A 16,541-nucleotide genomic window follows, 5' to 3' on the forward strand; every position below is an offset into this window, starting at 1 on the left:
TCTCTTTTTTTTTTTTTTTTTTTTTTGCATTAACCAAGTTTGATGGATGACAGCTATTCAGCCAGTATTCTTTGCATGTGTGCCATGATGATATGTGATATGAGCCTGCCATTGGAACGCAGAACCAGGGTCCTAGTCAGAAGTTAATTGCAGGTATGAAAGTAAAGCAGAACAGAGCATAGCATCATCTATGCTAAATGCATTTGATTATCCAGAGATAAAGTCTTTAAATTGATATATGCTGTAATTGGTTTAGGGGAGTGTGTGGTGTGATATGCATCCACTAGAATTACGACCTTGTCATTTACAACAGCAATTTAATGTACATATCTGTGGGCAAGCAGTTTAAGTTCCATCTCGGCTAGTGATTACATAGATTCGATACGGTTAAGTCGGAGAAAGAAGATCAACAACATATCTTTCTTTTTCACAGCAATCACTTATTTACTAGTCCATCGATTTAAGCAAGGGGGGGGTTGGGAAGTAGCACCACCGTTCTGTTTGCGGGGGCCATACAGAGAACAAGTAAACCTAGTAAGAAAGAGTAATTAATTCCAACTACCTACGTACATAGTATGTAGTATTCAAGGTTGATGATCAATGCACGGATGGTTTGTATCTGTTCGTTTGGGGTTTCGAGATTTAAGAAGCATGATGGAGAGACATTGTCATTACAACCTCGTGTTGTGTCTTGTCTTGTCTTGTCTCTGCCCAGCAAGTTCCATATGAGCAGAACAATACGGTATCAGAATGAGACATTGTCTTGGCCTCTTTTTCCCTCCTGACGTTTCCGTCCACGTTGCTCCATCTTCAGACCAAGTCACTTACTTTACTTTGTTACTGTGACAGCTAAAGCTCTGTTGGCGACCGTTTCCGTATTAACTTCCAACTCTTTGTTCCATCATCCGCATCCGTGGTGGTGGAAAAAAGGTTCACTCAAATCAAAGAAACTGAGATGCCATGTCATGTCCTGTCCATCTTATGCACACCCTAGACTTTACTAGTGCAACCCCACGCCCGCCGCCTCCTAAATGGAGCTAATTCCAGGGGACCTCTCCTCTCTGCCCTAGCTGACCCCTCCACTTCCAGCCCCCCAGGGCCAATCTTCTACAGGCTCTGGCTGAGCTGTGTGCGTGCGCGTAGTGGGTAGTCGGGAGTCAGTAGGTGATCCTGTGGGGCAAAAGGGAGAGGGAATGAATGAGGTAGCTCAATCTAGGTCTAGCTCCAGCTCCAAAAAAGGTAGAACCCGTCCCTTGGAAACTTCCATTAATTACCTCCGTACAAGGCCTTGGTCTTTGTCTTGAAAGCCGCAGCTCTCCCATTCACATCTTCTTTTTCCTTTCCTTCCCAACTTGCGAACCCTCCGACTCCTCCTCTCTATCCTTCTTTGCGCATTACAATCTGTCATATTCAGACAACACAAACTCAACTCATTAAGGCTTTTTACCATCTATCAATCTAATCAAGATGACTCTCACCGATGAGGAGCTCGACCGCGACTGGCAGCCCAACGGCCGTCGCCCTCAATCGTCCGTATTCCCCTATACTCGCATTCATCCATTGAAGACGTCCACCATGTCGTCTGCAAACTCAATATTGTCGCGAGCAAACATCTAACGTGCATCTCTCGTACAGAACCATCGCCCGCTCATTTAGTGCTGAGCTCATGGATATCTTCCGTATCGAAAACTCTCTCACCGACCTGGATCAGCAAGTTCACGCCAAGTTGGTCTACCATTTACTCACCATTTCGCACCCATTGAATCATGTATCTAATACTTCTCTTCAGGAAGCAAACTGTCGACAAGGAAACCGAAGAGCTCGCCGCTCTTGAAGCCCGCATCCGTGAGATGGAAGACCGCCTTCGCCGCTCTACAGGTGGCGCCGCCCAGCAACGATCTCCACTGCCTCAGACACAGACCGCCAACCAGGCTCAGGCTCAGGCTCAGGCTCAGCAGCCAAGTTCTCTTGACGCCCCCAAGGACGATTCCAAGGTCCGCTCACGACCGGGAACAGCTCGTGCTTCCCAGCAAGCTCCCTCTTCGGGCAACATGCCCCCGACCCCGGGTGCCAGTGAAGGTGAATACTATGTCGTCACCCGCGATGACTTGCAAGACGACCCGCGCTGACGAAACTTTTTGACTTTTAAAGACGGAGATCACGAATAAAGCAACCTAAATCCTTTTACTGTTATTTTTGCTTCACTCTTGACGAACCATTCAATTCTTTTTTTTTTTATCATGAGGGGAGAATGCCCATTATTCCCACCGGTCGGTCTCTTACAAGAGAAACAAGCATAGCATCCCTGAAGCTAGTAGACGTTTTTGAGTGCGGAGAAACACAACGGCCAACCAACCGCAAAACCATCGGCCAGACCGCATTTCTCACCATTCGTCCATTTTTAGGGGTCCATGTTTCATGACTGACTCGGTCGGGCCCCCTCGACCACCCGCCAGATTTATTGTTTGGAAGAAAGCCACGAATTATAGCCGAGGCGCATATCACCAACGTCCAACCGCCCTCGGCTTTTTTTACAATGTATATTGGTTACTGGAGGACTTTCTCAGGAATCAGGGTGAACGATCCACGGCGTTACCCCTTCCCTGAGCACCCCCCAATTATTTGTCGTTCGCTACCAAGATTCCCGGCGTTCATAGAGGCAGCATTTGCAACATCTTTGTTTATTATATCATTCATCCTCTCGCTCCTACAGTTGCGTCGGGGCTACTGCATGTTTATGGGATGATAACCTGCGCGTTGTTTTGGGACATGGTCCACTGCGGTGGAGTGCATGAATGCGTGGGCTGGATGGGTTGGGATGGAAAGGATTGTGATGTATTTGGATGGATGACATGTCAATTGATTGCAAGTGCATCATAATGGGGGCCTCAATCGAACTAGATTCGGGGCCAGCATGATGAGGTTATATGTATCTTTTCCAGTTGAATGGAAATTCACGAGTATTTGTCTACCTCGTTATATGAATGATGCCGCGCTGTTGCGCTTTGATTTCGCTCCCTATTCTTTGCATATGACTGACTCTAGTTCTCTCTGGTCTTACAATGCCTTGCCGACAGCTTCCGTATCACATGCCTGTACTCCATCAAACATACAATCAAACACATCCCACTTAGTCATCGATATCATCGAGCTCCTTGTTGGCAAACCCGACTTTGTTAGTCTCAAGGTCGAACGCGACATACCACGCCTTGATAGCCATGTCGCCAATAATGGTCACACCACCCAAGCCGTCTGCACTTTGCATTCCGCCCCAGCAATACTCTGGATCGTCATCGACAGTGCTGTATCTGAGGTACCTCCCCGGAATCTTGAGAACGTGCTCCGTTTTCGGCACTTTGAACAACAGATCTGGCAGTTCGTCGGCGAACTCGCAAGGAAAAGTGAATGCATCACCAAGATCAGGGTTGATTCGCATGTTTGGCACATCATTCCAGTACGCCCCTGCAAGATCTGCAGGTAAGAAGATAAGGGTTGTGCCTGTATCGATGGTAGCTTCGAAACTGCGCGACATCCAAACTCGGCGTGCACCAGTCCAAGCTGTCATATCGAAGGTAACGTCCCAATGGTGACTATCATTTCGCGTTGACACCCATGAGATCTTGTCCTTGGCCCTGCTCTCATCAACGTAGCCGAAATCAAAACGGCCCGTGGCGTTTCGACGCAAATCGACTGTGAAGACCGCCTTGTCCAACACGGGACGGAGTTTGTCGAGCAAAGAGGGTGTTGGAGGTTCCACGTTGCTAGGGAGCGTTTTGGCAAGGCCCATGATGCCAGTGACTCCGGTTTCGCTCTCGAAGCGTGCGGCAATGATCTGCGCCGATTGGATAGGCGTATTCTTAAGTTCAAAACCCCCGAGACGAACAGTGTCAAGGTAGACAATACCATCGGCATGGGTGCCGTCAACTAGAACATGGGATTAGCATGCTCTTCACCTTGGTAGATATGACAAGGGCGCATGAGTTACTGTATTCGACCTCCCATTCAGCGCCACGAACGCGGTGAGCCGTTTTGGATGCGTTGGGCCTGTATAGGGGAGCCCAAGGGCCTTCGGTGACCTCTTTATAGATCGTGTCAGTAGATTGGACCCAACTGATAGGTTAGCACACGCATCTTGTCTTGAGGTAACATTTCTCACAAATCTGCAGATCCAGTATCGATGGCCACCTTGAGGGTCTGAGGAGGAGTGCCGACTTTGATATCAGCGATGAACATGTTATCGTTGGTAAGGGGCTTGACATCCACACGGCCATCTATAAAATTCGTTAGTACCTGCGGGATCTTCGCTATAATAGGTCTGTACCATCATCGAGGAGTGAGAAAGCAGCCAGAGTCTCCTGTGAGACTGGCTTTCCCCATTTCTGATGGGCTGCCACCCATTCTCGAACAAAACTCGGTTTGGAGCTAGACTTTCGGGTTGCTTCCAACGAGAAACGGTTCAACCCCTGACGATGAGGTATGGCAAAGACGGTAGCCAAGCTTGCTACAAGGAGCGCAGCAAACAGAATGAGACTCTTCATTCTGAAGCAAATGCAGAGTCGAGCAGGGGAAATAGAAGACAAATAGGAGAGTGTCGAGAGAGTCAATTGTAGGAGAGGGAGCACCAATAGATGGAAGAAAAGAAGGGATCAAGTGACGATGCAGGACGGTTTCACTGGAGAGAATAGACAACGAAGGAAGCTAAACAGAGAGTCGAAGGAAGGAAGAATCGAAAAACTAGCAAACATTGTCTGGACCAGTGGCTGATTTAAATGCGAGTTCCCGAAGCAGGTGTGATGGTTGCAATTGCCAGCACCTGCCAGACAGTTTCTCCGCCAAGTCAGTGTAAGCAAAACACCAACACAATCACCTTCTGAATACAATCTCACGATAATCTTTTCGGCAACGTCTCATCGTAGTAGCATAAACCGAGCAATCATCACAGTATCCATACCTGCCGATATCTCCTGTAGCACACAAAGTCGCTTGCCATAGACGAGCCGTCCTTCACACCGCGCCGACCATTACACAACCTCGTTGCAATCGGGTTGTTTCTCGCCTATGCGGGAGCAAACATGGGAACCTGCAATTGCGACGTAACATGGCATGCGTAAGTCAACATGGTATCCATGTCTTTGGTAGCAGCGATGCGACACGAGCACATGGTGTTTGTCTGAGGGCGTGGAGATACAAAGATGTTTGATGAAATGAGTATTCGGAATGGTGGTCATAGATACCCTCATGAGACTAGACAACAGCATAACGACTTTAGACACGCTCCGTACGTGGAACAGTTGAGAAACTGGTAGGATTGACACATGTTACCTACGTATCGTTACGCTACGTGTCGTTGGCTGGTGTTGTAGATAAAACGGACCGCAACAGGACCGATCTGTTCCATGCACCTCACATTTGACACTTAATAGCATAGTTGGCGAGGAATCCATATGTTCATACTTGTAATTTTTACTCCTAACAGATCAGAGGCTCTATCATCCGTCGCTTGACCCGGTATCATTCAATCAAGATGCGTATAGTATATCTATCTTTCCCCTTTACCTCATAGAAAGCCAAAAGTCAACACGTCATCGTCTATAGTTCGTCGTGAGTCTGCTTCTTCTCTCCCTCGGCCTTCTTCTCGTTCTCCTTCTTCATGTTGTTAATCAGCTTCTCAAGCTGCTCCTTGTCGATCTCACCATCCTTAATGAAGTCCTCAGCGTTGAATTGCATAGGCTCCTGTGATGGATCTCCGCCTGCTGTCTTGCTCTTCTTTCCTTTGCTCTTCTTGGCTTCCTTAGCAGCCTTCTTAGCCTGTCGGTTCTTCTCCTCAACCTTTCTGGCACCCTTGAGGGCGACTTCCATGCTGACCTTCTCAAGCTTTTCACGCTTGGCCTTCAGGTCCTTGATGAGAAGAACGGGGTCCACGTTAGCAGCTAGCTTAGCCTGCTTGGGCTCAAGTTCGTTCAACCAGTCTTGCGTGGACTTGTAAAGATCACTGGCCTCCTTGAGGTCCTCCAAGGTGTACAGAGGAGGGATGGGTCCCTTCTCCTTGATGACATCCTCCATCTTGCGGGCTGTAGCAGCTGCACTGTCTTCGTCTTCGAGTCCGTCAAAGTCACCAGTGGCCTTCTCACCAGCAGCATCTGTGCTGGAAGACTCAGTTGATGAAGATGTGGACGCCGACTCAGAGGCAGACTTGTGCCAGCTTTCATGCTCAGCAATCTGCTCCTTAATCTTTTTGAGGAATTCAGAAGTTCTTTCCAAAGCCTCCTTCAACGAAGTGGTAAGCTCGGGGCGCTTCTCGGACTCTTCAACCCTCTTCTGGATTGGAGCGACGAGGTCCTTAAGGACCTTGAGCTTGGACTTGAGAACATCCTTTGTAGCCTCCGCGCCATCAGCGTAGAGCCAGTCACTTGTCTCGCTGGAGAGATCAGCCAACTTGGTTCTGTCCTTCTCACTAGAGGCCTCGATGAATGCATCGCCTTCAAGGAGATCCCTAATCTTGTATGTGAATGCCTCAAGCTGGTTAAGAGCCTCCTCTCGCTGGAGTCGTGCCTTGTCGGAAGCGGCAAAGGACTTGAGACGATCCTTAGAAGCAGAGATTTCTGCCTTGGTAAGGCTGGGAATACCGAGGTCCTCCACGGTGATTTCGACAGGAATACCAACAGTCTCCCGCTTCTTGACCTCAAGTTTGACCTCTTCGGCGCTTCCAGAAGAAGCAGAGTCGGCCTCGGAAGCAGTTGAAGATTCAGACGAAGTGGCGGAAGACGAAGACTTGTCGTCCTTCATCTCCTCCTCAGAGCCTTCAGATCCCTCCTTCAAGGGCTTCTGGTCCTTCTTTCCAAAGCCAAAGAGGTTCTTGACACCATCAACGAGGCCTTCCTTGACCTCGGCCTCGCATTCAACAGCTGCCTTGGCAATCTGAACCTCGCCGTTCTCATTGCTGAGCTTGACACCGAGCTTGAACTGAATCTCGGACTCAACACAAGAAGGGTACTTTTGCTTGATAGCAGCAATAGTAGCAGTCAAGTTCTTTGTAGTAAAGACCTTGACGTCCTTCTCATCAGAACCAATCTGCTGGTAGAATGTGGCAGTAAAATCCTCGCCATTGGTAAATGTAAGCTCCTTAGGGGCGGCTCCCTGAGGAGAAACGGCAGACCAAAGTCGCTGGTGGTGAGTCTTGCCATTGGTCTCCCACTTCACGCCAGATGAGTAGAAGCCAGGCTCTGAGATTCGGATCTCCTTAACACGGAAGCTGGGGCTGAGTTCAGCGGCACGGAAACCAGCACCGAAAACGGCGGCTTCGTCAGAGTTGACGTTGGATCGAATCTTATCGGTAGAACCAGAGAGCTTCTCCAAAACCTTCTGGACGAAGGGAGTGCGAGAAGCGCCACCGTGGAGAATAATAGAGTCAATGTCGATAATGTCAAGGTTGGCAGCCTTGAGGGCATCGTTAATCACAACAGTGATCCTCTCAGCATGCTCAGCAGCCATCTCCTCGAACTCGGCGCGACTGATCTTGTATCTGAAGTCAATGTCCTCGTATAGACCCTCAAAGCTAGCGCCGGTGTTTTGGTTGGCACTCAACACATGGCGGATCTTTCCGACTTGGTTGGTGAGCTTTGCGATGGCGCGACCGTGAGCCTTGACGCTCTCGGCGGCGATGGAAGCCTTCTGAGCACCCTTGGACTCGATGAACTTCTTAACCATATCATCGACAATGAGGTAGTTCAAGGCATCTCCTCCAAGAGTACGGTCCCAGGCAGCGCCAATGACGTGAACCTCCTGGACGGTCTTGTTGAACTTGCCAATATCCTTAATCGATCGGCCTTGGAACTTCATGACAGTAGCCTTGGTAGAGCCAGCGCCCATATCGAAGATAATGTTGTACTCAGGCTTGGATCCGTTGCTGACATTGGGGAACTCGCGAGTAGTAGCGTAGTTCAGACCAACAGAAAGACCGTCGCTAAGGAGTCCCAGAACTTTCAGACCAGCAAGCTCGGCGGCTGTCTGGACAGCGCGCTTCTCGTCGATAGTGTAGAATGGAGGAACGGTAAGAACAATGGAGCGGACGATGGATCCATCGCCAGCAGCCACCTCGGCGTTCTTCTGAATGCTCTGCAGCTCCATAGCGAGCAGCTCCTCAACCATCCATGCCTCCTGATCCTCAGTAAAAGACTTGCTCTTAAATGCGGCTGTGTTTCGAGTAGGGTGAGACTGCAATTGCAGCGCGGGGTGTCGGGCGGCATACTCCTTAACCACAGAGTCTTCAGTAGACAGGCCGAGGATGGTCTTGAGGTTGGGATAGACATCGCTGGGGAACCGGGCGGCGAGAGCCATGGCATCAGCACCGTAGGCCCTCTCGGGGTATTCACCCTTCTGAGGTCCATTCCTGGAAGGCTTGAAGCAAACGGCGGAGGTTTCTTTTCGTCGGGAGTCCTTGGTCAGGACAATCTCGAGGGGAATACCAGGCTTGACGAGAGTGGCCTTGATGTACTCAGTACCAAGGTCGACACCCAAAACAGCGGAAATGGCGGAAACATTTGTGGCGAAGAGAAAAATTGTCGCCAAAAGCGTCATGAGCGGCGAGACTCGAGATGCCATGATGGTGGTTTGGTGGGGGTGCGCTCAGTTGCGCACACCAAATCGAGAGGCGGTGTCTTTTCTATTGTCAACGAGGAACGTTGCCTCTTTCAAAAGAGAATAAAAAGACAATGACGTCTATGGGCAGAAGAAAAAAAGGCCCAGAGAGTCGCTTCCTTTTGAATGTATAAGTTGAAGAAGAGAGGTTGATGTGGCCAGAATGTGGATCTCTCCCATGGGACCAAGAAGCCACGATGGCTATTGAAGACAGTGGTAGGTTCTAGCCACTGGAATGAAGAGGACAGCTAACAATAGGTACAACAGCGGCAGTGACGTTAGTTAGTTATGCAAGGCTGAGACGATCTCAGAAGAACATATAATTTTTATTGGTGCGATAAACATATAGGTGGAACATCAGTTCTCGGCCTCGCCTCAGTATTCAGTATCCAGCCTTCGCTTAACACATCGAGGCCCCAGACATTCTCCAACTAGCGAATCAAAATTGACAAGTGGCCTATTCGGTCTCAGAACTTCATGATGTTTCCTAATTTGATCATAACTCATGACAGTAATTTGTGCAATTTCATGATGTACCAAGTAGCACGACATATGCTGCATGGTGCTGCGATCTGGTCTCATCCTCGAACATCAAACAGTAGAAACCTCGGATCGTACCGTAAAGCCACGTATGATGAATACTCCTTGGGCTACAAGAAACCATTCTCTAATAAAGGAGACACATTGATAAACTGTTTCATTTCCTATTCCTTCCAATTAACGCACGTGGCCTCTGCTTCTGTTCTTGACTTGAACAGACTGGCCTATTAGATTAGCCAACCAAAAGACACGACAAGCTCCCCACATTCTCCGAGACCCCTGTCAACTAAACCTATGACGGCACTTTGAAGCTGATAGAGTTTGTCTTCCTTCAGCCTTATCTGAGATAGCTTCGCGCCGAGAACCATAAATTGAGACAGGAACATAGTACTCGGCCAGCCAATAGTCCCGAGCAACATGGCTGGGTATGTCCTTCAACCAATTGTCAATGGCATGTATTCACTATTCATCAATGAAATTATAACATGTGATAGACACATCACTGCACGCTTTGGCGGGTATTAATTCACATTGTTACCTACTGCCCCAGGTATCACCCCCGAAAGGCTTACGTTGTTACAAAGGTATTACGAACTCCAGCCGACACCTTGGCCAGATGTATATCCGAGTCGTCCCAAAATCATCAAAACCCCAAAATGCAAAGTCCTCAACTCAAGTCCACCGTCCCCTGGCTTTTTGCCGCAGAAATCTTGACTTGTAAACGCCGTCATTTCATGATGTACAGTTGCCCTCGGGAGATTCAAGGAGATTCGTAGGCTGTGCGTTTACCGCATGCCATGTTTGGGAGTACTTAAGACTCATCACTGCGTCGCGCAGCTCGAGGAGCGCCACCAGAACCTCCGCGGCCGCGACCACGTCCACGACCATCACCGCGGAAACCGCCTCGACCTCGGTGCTCGCCACGTCCACGGCCTCGGTGGTTGCCGCCCTCGTTGCGGGGTCGGTTTCGCTGGACCTGGTGGAATCCATCGTTAGGATCAGTGGGGGCAGTGGTCTGGTTTGGCCGGTTAGCTTCTCTATCTAGCATGGATCATGGATAACGGTATCACTTACCTCGGGGTGGTCATCAGCCCAGGAGTTGGCGTTGGCAACGCGAGTAGGAGCGGGAGCAGCAGCCTCCTCAACAGCCTCGGCAGGCTTCACGTCAACCCACTCCTGGGAAGCAGACATCTCATTGTTAGTGGAGTCCCAGTGGCTCTCAGCGACAGCGTTGGCAGCATCATCCGCGACACTGGCGTTGGCCAAGCCGTTGGAAGAAGGCTCGGTAGTGGTGGTAGGAAGGACAGTATCGCCGGCGTCAATCTCAGTGGCAGTAGCGTGCGCAATAGTAGGGTCCGTAACGACCTCCTTAGGCTGTTCGGTGCTCTCCTCAGCGGGCTGTGCATCGTCGTAGGGGGTCTTGTATTCCTGTGCAAGGGTCTTGACCTTGGAGACTGCACATTGTCAGGATAGATCAGAGAACTAAGTCTGTGTCACTTACAAGGGGTTTGTAGCTGCTCGCCGGGCACGCTGACAATTTGATCGTCGGATCCGTTGACGAGCTTCAGCATAGACTGAACAGCACTCTCGTCACCAGAGTAGATAGCAAGGAGAACCCCCTCGATGGCCTGGCTCTCGTCCGACTCGGGATCTTGAGCTTCCTCACGACGGTAGGCAGCGAGTCGCAGAAATTGTGACAGGACCAGCAGGTTGTCGTGAAGATCCTTGGTAGCCTCACCCTTGGCCTCAGCCTTTGCATCGGCCTTGGCCTTCTCGAGATTCTTCTCCCACTCTGCCTTATCACTGGCGGCACGTGTCTTGTACTGCTCATCAACCTTCTGGTATTGAGTGAGCTGCTCCTCGTATTGCGCTAGCTGCTGCTGGAGCGCAGGCTTCTTGAGAATCTGGGCCTTCTGATCGGCATTGATGATCTTTGACTCGATGAGCTCGTCGAGCGACTTGCCAGGGTTCTGGGCTAGGAGGGAATCGGTCTTGGAAGCGTTGGTCTGGCCTTATTGTTAGCATCGACGACCAGGCACGGTGGCGGAGAGAAAAGTACGTACGATTTTCTTGTTGACATTTCGAATGTTCCTTCGGTGACCGTTAGCATTCAAGGTCAAACAGACTTTCTTACCGTACCGTTCCAAAACTTACTTCTGGATCTCCTTGATGTAAGGGCTCTCGAAGCTGTCATCGCTGGTCTTATCGGCGGTGGCAGAGGCGGAGGTAACGCTGGGAGCAGGAGATTCGGTTCGCTCAAGAGCCTTGGCGGCCTTCTTCTTGGCCGACTTGGATTGAGGCTGACCAGCTTGAGCAGCCATCGCGGTAGAGTTGTGTATTTTGGTGGTAGAGAGTTTGCGCGAGGCTTGGAGGCACTGTCGGCTGTGACGTGCGACAGGCTTGGGGAGGGGAAAGTCTTTAAAGAGTTGAGTGGTGAGGAAAGCTAAAAGCTGGAGATTGGTTCAGAATGCGGGTGAAATAGAGTTGAGGTTGGGAAAGGATAAGTTGGGCAGAGAGAGAAGAGGAGACGAAAGTTTGCTTGAGGAGAGATGGAGTAAGGCCAATTTGTGGTGGTACACAGAAACGAAGCTGGCTCCAGCTGCCCGTCGGTGCCAGTGCCAGCCAGTGCCAGCCAGTGCCAGCCAGTGCCAGCCAGTGCCAGCCAGTGCCAGCCAGTGCCAGCGCCAAGTGCCACCAACCGGGCCCAAGTGCCCAGGCAACCCCCTGCATTGACATGGACTGTCAATGTTTCTAGAACCGGTAAGAATCTATGCGCTGAGTGCCAATAGCTCTACGATAATTATGGTCACAGGTATTATTGAGCCAAAGGAATAATGCATTTCACCCAGGCTTGTCAATTGACAATGTAGGAATTTTTATTGTCAATAACTACAGCCTCCAACATGTGAGGCGATTCTAAAAGGCCTCCATCGTCATGGCGAATGCCCCACTCAATTGCAGGCGCATTCAGCTGAGGTGAGGTGAGGTGAGGTGAGGTGAAGTGGTCTCGTGCCCAAGTTCTGGGCTTCCTTCTTTTCAAATGCCCCTTTTAGATGCGCAAAAAGCAACATCAATTCCAACCAAATTCGCCGTCATCTTTGGCATGCGAAGCTATTGAATTTATACAGAAACACAGCTATATCAACTCGTTGGTTGTGGTTGAAAGGTATTGCTAACTCTCGATCGCGGCGCGGCTCTTAGGTATCGCAACTTCGTTGGTGATTCGATGAGTGCTGTAATTATTGCTGGTCACATTTCCGACTTGGATCAACCCTTGAACTTGGTCAATGTATCCTAAGCGACCACTTAGCAGATGCAGAAAAAGTGATGAATCAAACAACATACCCTCGTCACCTTCTTGATACTCCGCGCAGACAGTCCTCGCTCTCCAGACTGTTTTGAGTGGATCGCCGCTTCCTTGACAAGACTAATAATTTGGTTAGTTTATGAGATCAAAACGCTCGTTAATGCAGTACGTTTCCATGAAAAGGATGTAGTCGAGAAAGACCTAAGCCAAGTAAACATTAGCAACTATCGCGATCATGAGATGAGCCAGACGCACGGTAACATCAGCATTCTTCTTGATATTGTGGTTCGAATGAGCCTTGATAATCTTCTTCACTGTCGCCTTGGGGTAAGGCTTCTTTCCGAGAGCCATGGTTGACGAGATGTTGCTTGTTGTTTTGTCTCTATATGTTGTTGACAATGCGCGTTCCGCAATCGATACCGTTGAGCTGGGGCGATTAGCCAATCGGCTGTCCCCGAAATAGTGTACGTACCTCGAAGCTTCACACCCTTGAAACGGCCCCTGCCATCCCGCCAGGAGAGACACTTCAGTAAAAATGAGGGGCGTACAGTGCCATCTTAACGGCGGCGTTTCCGCACTGTAACCCACCTTTGCATTTGGTGTTGAGTTGTGCGAAAGGCTCAAGCTTGGGATCTGTACAACGATATCATCTATTTTCATCAGCCATGGCTTCATTAGTACAGCGTCGTATGGTAAGCATACTGTCTCTATACTCTTCCGCGCAGGTAACTAACTTCAATCTAGCTCTCAAAGGCGGACGAGGAGGCGGCGGACGAGGTCGAGGTTCGACGTGAGGATCAGGACAAGATCAACCGGTTCAGCCGCCTACACCAGCGAGAACTTGTTTTGGGCGACGAATTGAGCGCTAAGAACGTACGTCTGCGATATTCACCGTCGAAATTACTACAAAGCTGGCCGAGCAGATACTGATTCAATACGCTGTATAGAAGGAGAAGGAAGAGCTCGACGACTTGTCTACAGAACTCGAACTCGCTGACGAGGACGAGAAGATCCAGTACGAGCCGAACGAATGATTCGAATTGAGCACAGCGGGAACTAACTTCGACTCAGGTACAAAATTGGCGATGCCTTTTTCCACGTTTCGGTAGAGCAGGCCCAGGAGATGCTTGAGAAAGCAACGGAGACGCTCGAGGAAGAGTCCACATCATTGGAGGACAAGCTATCGTCTATCCGTGAGGAGATGACAAAGCTCAAGGTCGATTTATATGCCAGATTCGGAAAGCAGATCAACCTAGAGACTTGAGCAGAAAAAGAAATCGAAGCCTGATACCCTCTCAAGATCATCGACGTCAAGTCAGCACTCCCGGGAGAATTCTTATCCATAATGCAGCAATTCCTCTGTACATCAACACGCTCAGGAAACCCTATTTGTAATACGCCGTTTTGGGGGGCTTGCAGTCGGTGTGGGAAACCGAGTGTGCTTGTGTTAGCACGTTTGAATGTCAACTGAAGGGCTTATGGTATTGTATCCGGCTATTATTCCCGATTTATCAGCCACCGAGGAATGGTTCCGATAACCCCCAACTTTTGTTGATCCAGCAGAATTGTCTACCGCCATTTGTTCTCTCGGCTCTGGTCCAAGCCAACAGACCTAACATGGCAAAGCTATCGGCAATCGAGCTGAAGTGATCCTTGAAGCTCATCCCATTCTGGAGGGGATAACTACGGCCCGGCACCATCCCCTCACCAGCGGAAGAAGCTCCCGCAGATAGCTCCCACACTCGCCTCCATCATCGGCCCCGTGGATCCCACCTCTACGCAGGACTACCCCATATTTGAGGCCCGGCTCCGGACCTACCTAGGACATAACCAATGACTGTCTGAACCCCTCGTAATTGACCATTTTGAGAAAGCTGTTTGTTGTGTCATGGGAGCCTATCTGCAGGCGCGAATAATAGGAATTCGCTTTGCATACTTAGTCGTAGCCTTTTCTCGTTCTTTCAACATCCTTTAAGCGCAGCTGCCACTGCTTCTGTCTTTTGCCAATTACCAACATGCCGCGTGTGGATAGCTTCAGTAATTCCCAAAGGCGAGACACAATGCCTGCAAGTGAATCAAGTGATACTGTGCGCGAACCTTCTCCATGCCGTAAGTCATTGCCGAGGCTGCGTTGCTGAACAATGCTTTGTTCTGATCCGAACCCAGGCTCACAATTCACTAGGAGGACGACAACGAAGAAGTACATCTTTTTCAGATCAAATACATCATCTCGATGAACTAGACGCTCAATCCCGGTATGAAGAGGAAACGGCAGACCGAGGCATTGGCGCCCTTCACAACATCCACTCACGGACACGAAGTCGTACCGACGAGACGCTCATCAGCTGGGAAGTTGACGATCCGGAGAATCCAGTCAATTGGTCAAATGTATGGTCATTTCAACCATCATGCCTTATCTTACTTTGTAATGTCTTTACTAACGAAGAGTGTACGGCTTAGACGAAGAAGAAACTGGTTGTTTTATGTACCTCGATGCTAGTCATCAACTCAACCATGGGTTCAGCCCTTCCCAGTATGGCAATACCAGATATAATCAAAGACTTCAACATCACATCAGAAGAACAAAGTGTGCTTCCCATCTCTGTATACCTTATCGGCTACGTCTTGGGTCCCATCGTCTGGGGTCCTCTCAGCGAACATTATGGCCGTCGAAATCTAAGCTTCGTCACCTTTTGTCTCTTCACCATCTTCACTATGGCCTGCGCTGTCGCTCCGTCATGGGCGGCGTTATTGATCTTTCGATTCTTCTGCGGCGCCTTTGCAAGTTCGCCCATTGCCATTGTCGCTGGTATCTTGGCGGATATTTATGACGACCCTCGCACGAGGGGCAGGGCATTTGCTATTTTCATGGTGGTGAGTTATGCAACAACCACCCCTCCAAGCTCAGATGCGCAAGATATAAGCTGACAAAACTGCAGTGTACCACTGGGGGTCCCATCTTATCCCCGATCCTCTCCGGTTTCGCTGGTCCCAACATTGGCTGGCGCTGGGTCTTTTGGATTGCTCTCATGATCGCTGGTGTTACCGTCGTCCTGATCGTTTTTCTCCCTGAGACATATGGCCCGATTCTCTTGTCGCGCCGCGCTCAAAAACTCCACAAGCAAGACCCGTCATCTCGTGCCATTGCACCGCGAGATCTTGAGACAACAGATCTCAGACAGCTTCTCACCGTGGTCCTCACTCGTCCCCTCCGTATGCTCATCTTTGAGCCTATCGTGACAACGACATGCACTTATCTCGCTCTCGTCTATGCCATATTCTACATGTCCTTCCAAGCGTTTCCCATCATCTTCCAGGACGTCTATAGCCTCTCACCCGGTGTTACAGGCCTCGCTTATCTTCCTATTTTCGGCGGTGCAGCTCTGTCTCTTCCCATTTTCTGGACTTGGGATAACGTTCTTGCCCGTGCGACAGAACGAAACGACTCCTGGGTTCGCCGCGAAGAATACCGTCGCCTTCCTCTAGCTTGTTTGGGTGGTCCGCTCTTTGTTGTCTCTCTTTTCTGGCTCGGCTGGTCTGCTCGTGATGACATACCTTTTGCAGTGCCTATGCTAGCCGGTATCCTTTTCGGAATGGGCTTTTTGTTGATCTTTATGGCTATGCTGAACTATCTTACGGATGCGTACGAGATATTCGCTGCCTCTGCGAATGCCGCTTCCTCAACGACACGGTCTCTCTTTGCTGTTGTATTGCCACTCGCTACAAAACCAATGTTTCGCCAACTGAATATCAATGGCGCATGCTCTCTTCTCGGAGGCCTTAGTGCACTCATGTGTTTCATTCCATTCATTTTCATCTGGCAGGGCCCCAGGATTCGAGCTCGCTCCAAGTTTTGTATCGCACTACGTGAGAGGAAAGTGGAGATGCAACGTAAGGAAGAAGAAGCAAAAGCTAGAAAGGACCGGTATGATCTAAGATACGCAGAAAAGGGCAAGGAGGATGAAGCTGTCTAAAAGGGAGTGATGGAGATAACATACTCATCGTTCTATTTTCTGATAAAAGACCGGATACGTAAAGTTCGACTACCTACGAAACA

General features: G+C 49.7%; 7 protein-coding genes across 7 annotated transcripts, besides 3 other annotated features; 3 read left to right on the forward strand and 4 right to left on the reverse strand.

The window, feature by feature from the left end:
- Positions 1 to 4: 4 nt before the first annotated feature.
- Positions 5 to 26: a repeat region.
- A 661-nt stretch (positions 27 to 687) lies between these two features.
- Positions 688 to 707: a microsatellite.
- Positions 708 to 1,467: 760 nt separating this feature from the next.
- Positions 1,468 to 2,129, forward strand: FPSE_10145 (uncharacterized protein; the record flags this gene model as incomplete). Its single annotated transcript, XM_009263262.1, has 3 exons — positions 1,468 to 1,580; positions 1,636 to 1,725; positions 1,790 to 2,129. The coding sequence occupies 3 exons, from the start codon at positions 1,468 to 1,470 to the stop codon at positions 2,127 to 2,129; spliced, it is 543 nt and encodes a 180-aa protein (XP_009261537.1).
- A 1,001-nt stretch (positions 2,130 to 3,130) lies between these two features.
- On the reverse strand, positions 3,131 to 4,538 carry FPSE_10146 (uncharacterized protein; the record flags this gene model as incomplete). The annotated part of the gene is made up of 4 exons (XM_009263263.1): positions 3,131 to 3,924; positions 3,986 to 4,110; positions 4,157 to 4,271; positions 4,322 to 4,538. 4 exons carry the CDS (start codon positions 4,536 to 4,538, stop codon positions 3,131 to 3,133), a joined length of 1,251 nt encoding a protein of 416 aa, XP_009261538.1.
- Positions 4,539 to 5,589: 1,051 nt separating this feature from the next.
- Positions 5,590 to 8,601, reverse strand: FPSE_10147 (uncharacterized protein; the record flags this gene model as incomplete). The annotated part of the gene is made up of 1 exon (XM_009263264.1): positions 5,590 to 8,601. One exon carries the CDS (start codon positions 8,599 to 8,601, stop codon positions 5,590 to 5,592), a length of 3,012 nt encoding a protein of 1,003 aa, XP_009261539.1.
- A 1,387-nt stretch (positions 8,602 to 9,988) lies between these two features.
- FPSE_10148 (uncharacterized protein) lies at positions 9,989 to 11,498 on the reverse strand (the record flags this gene model as incomplete). Its single annotated transcript, XM_009263265.1, has 5 exons — positions 9,989 to 10,192; positions 10,252 to 10,631; positions 10,679 to 11,183; positions 11,241 to 11,268; positions 11,332 to 11,498. 5 exons carry the CDS (start codon positions 11,496 to 11,498, stop codon positions 9,989 to 9,991), a joined length of 1,284 nt encoding a protein of 427 aa, XP_009261540.1.
- Positions 11,499 to 12,149: 651 nt separating this feature from the next.
- Positions 12,150 to 12,181: a microsatellite.
- Positions 12,182 to 12,213: 32 nt separating this feature from the next.
- FPSE_10149 (uncharacterized protein) lies at positions 12,214 to 12,835 on the reverse strand (the record flags this gene model as incomplete). The annotated part of the gene is made up of 4 exons (XM_009263266.1): positions 12,214 to 12,288; positions 12,523 to 12,604; positions 12,654 to 12,685; positions 12,740 to 12,835. The coding sequence occupies 4 exons, from the start codon at positions 12,833 to 12,835 to the stop codon at positions 12,214 to 12,216; spliced, it is 285 nt and encodes a 94-aa protein (XP_009261541.1).
- A 314-nt stretch (positions 12,836 to 13,149) lies between these two features.
- FPSE_10150 (uncharacterized protein) lies at positions 13,150 to 13,748 on the forward strand (the record flags this gene model as incomplete). Its single annotated transcript, XM_009263267.1, has 4 exons — positions 13,150 to 13,176; positions 13,229 to 13,357; positions 13,432 to 13,499; positions 13,556 to 13,748. 4 exons carry the CDS (start codon positions 13,150 to 13,152, stop codon positions 13,746 to 13,748), a joined length of 417 nt encoding a protein of 138 aa, XP_009261542.1.
- Positions 13,749 to 14,499: 751 nt separating this feature from the next.
- Positions 14,500 to 16,458, forward strand: FPSE_10151 (uncharacterized protein; the record flags this gene model as incomplete). Its single annotated transcript, XM_009263268.1, has 4 exons — positions 14,500 to 14,593; positions 14,700 to 14,872; positions 14,945 to 15,358; positions 15,424 to 16,458. The coding sequence occupies 4 exons, from the start codon at positions 14,500 to 14,502 to the stop codon at positions 16,456 to 16,458; spliced, it is 1,716 nt and encodes a 571-aa protein (XP_009261543.1).
- Between the last annotated feature and the right edge of the window lie 83 nt (positions 16,459 to 16,541).

The sequence above is a fragment of the Fusarium pseudograminearum genome, chromosome 3, assembly GCF_000303195.2.
Source record: "Fusarium pseudograminearum CS3096 chromosome 3, whole genome shotgun sequence".
NCBI lineage: Eukaryota > Fungi > Ascomycota > Sordariomycetes > Hypocreales > Nectriaceae > Fusarium > Fusarium pseudograminearum.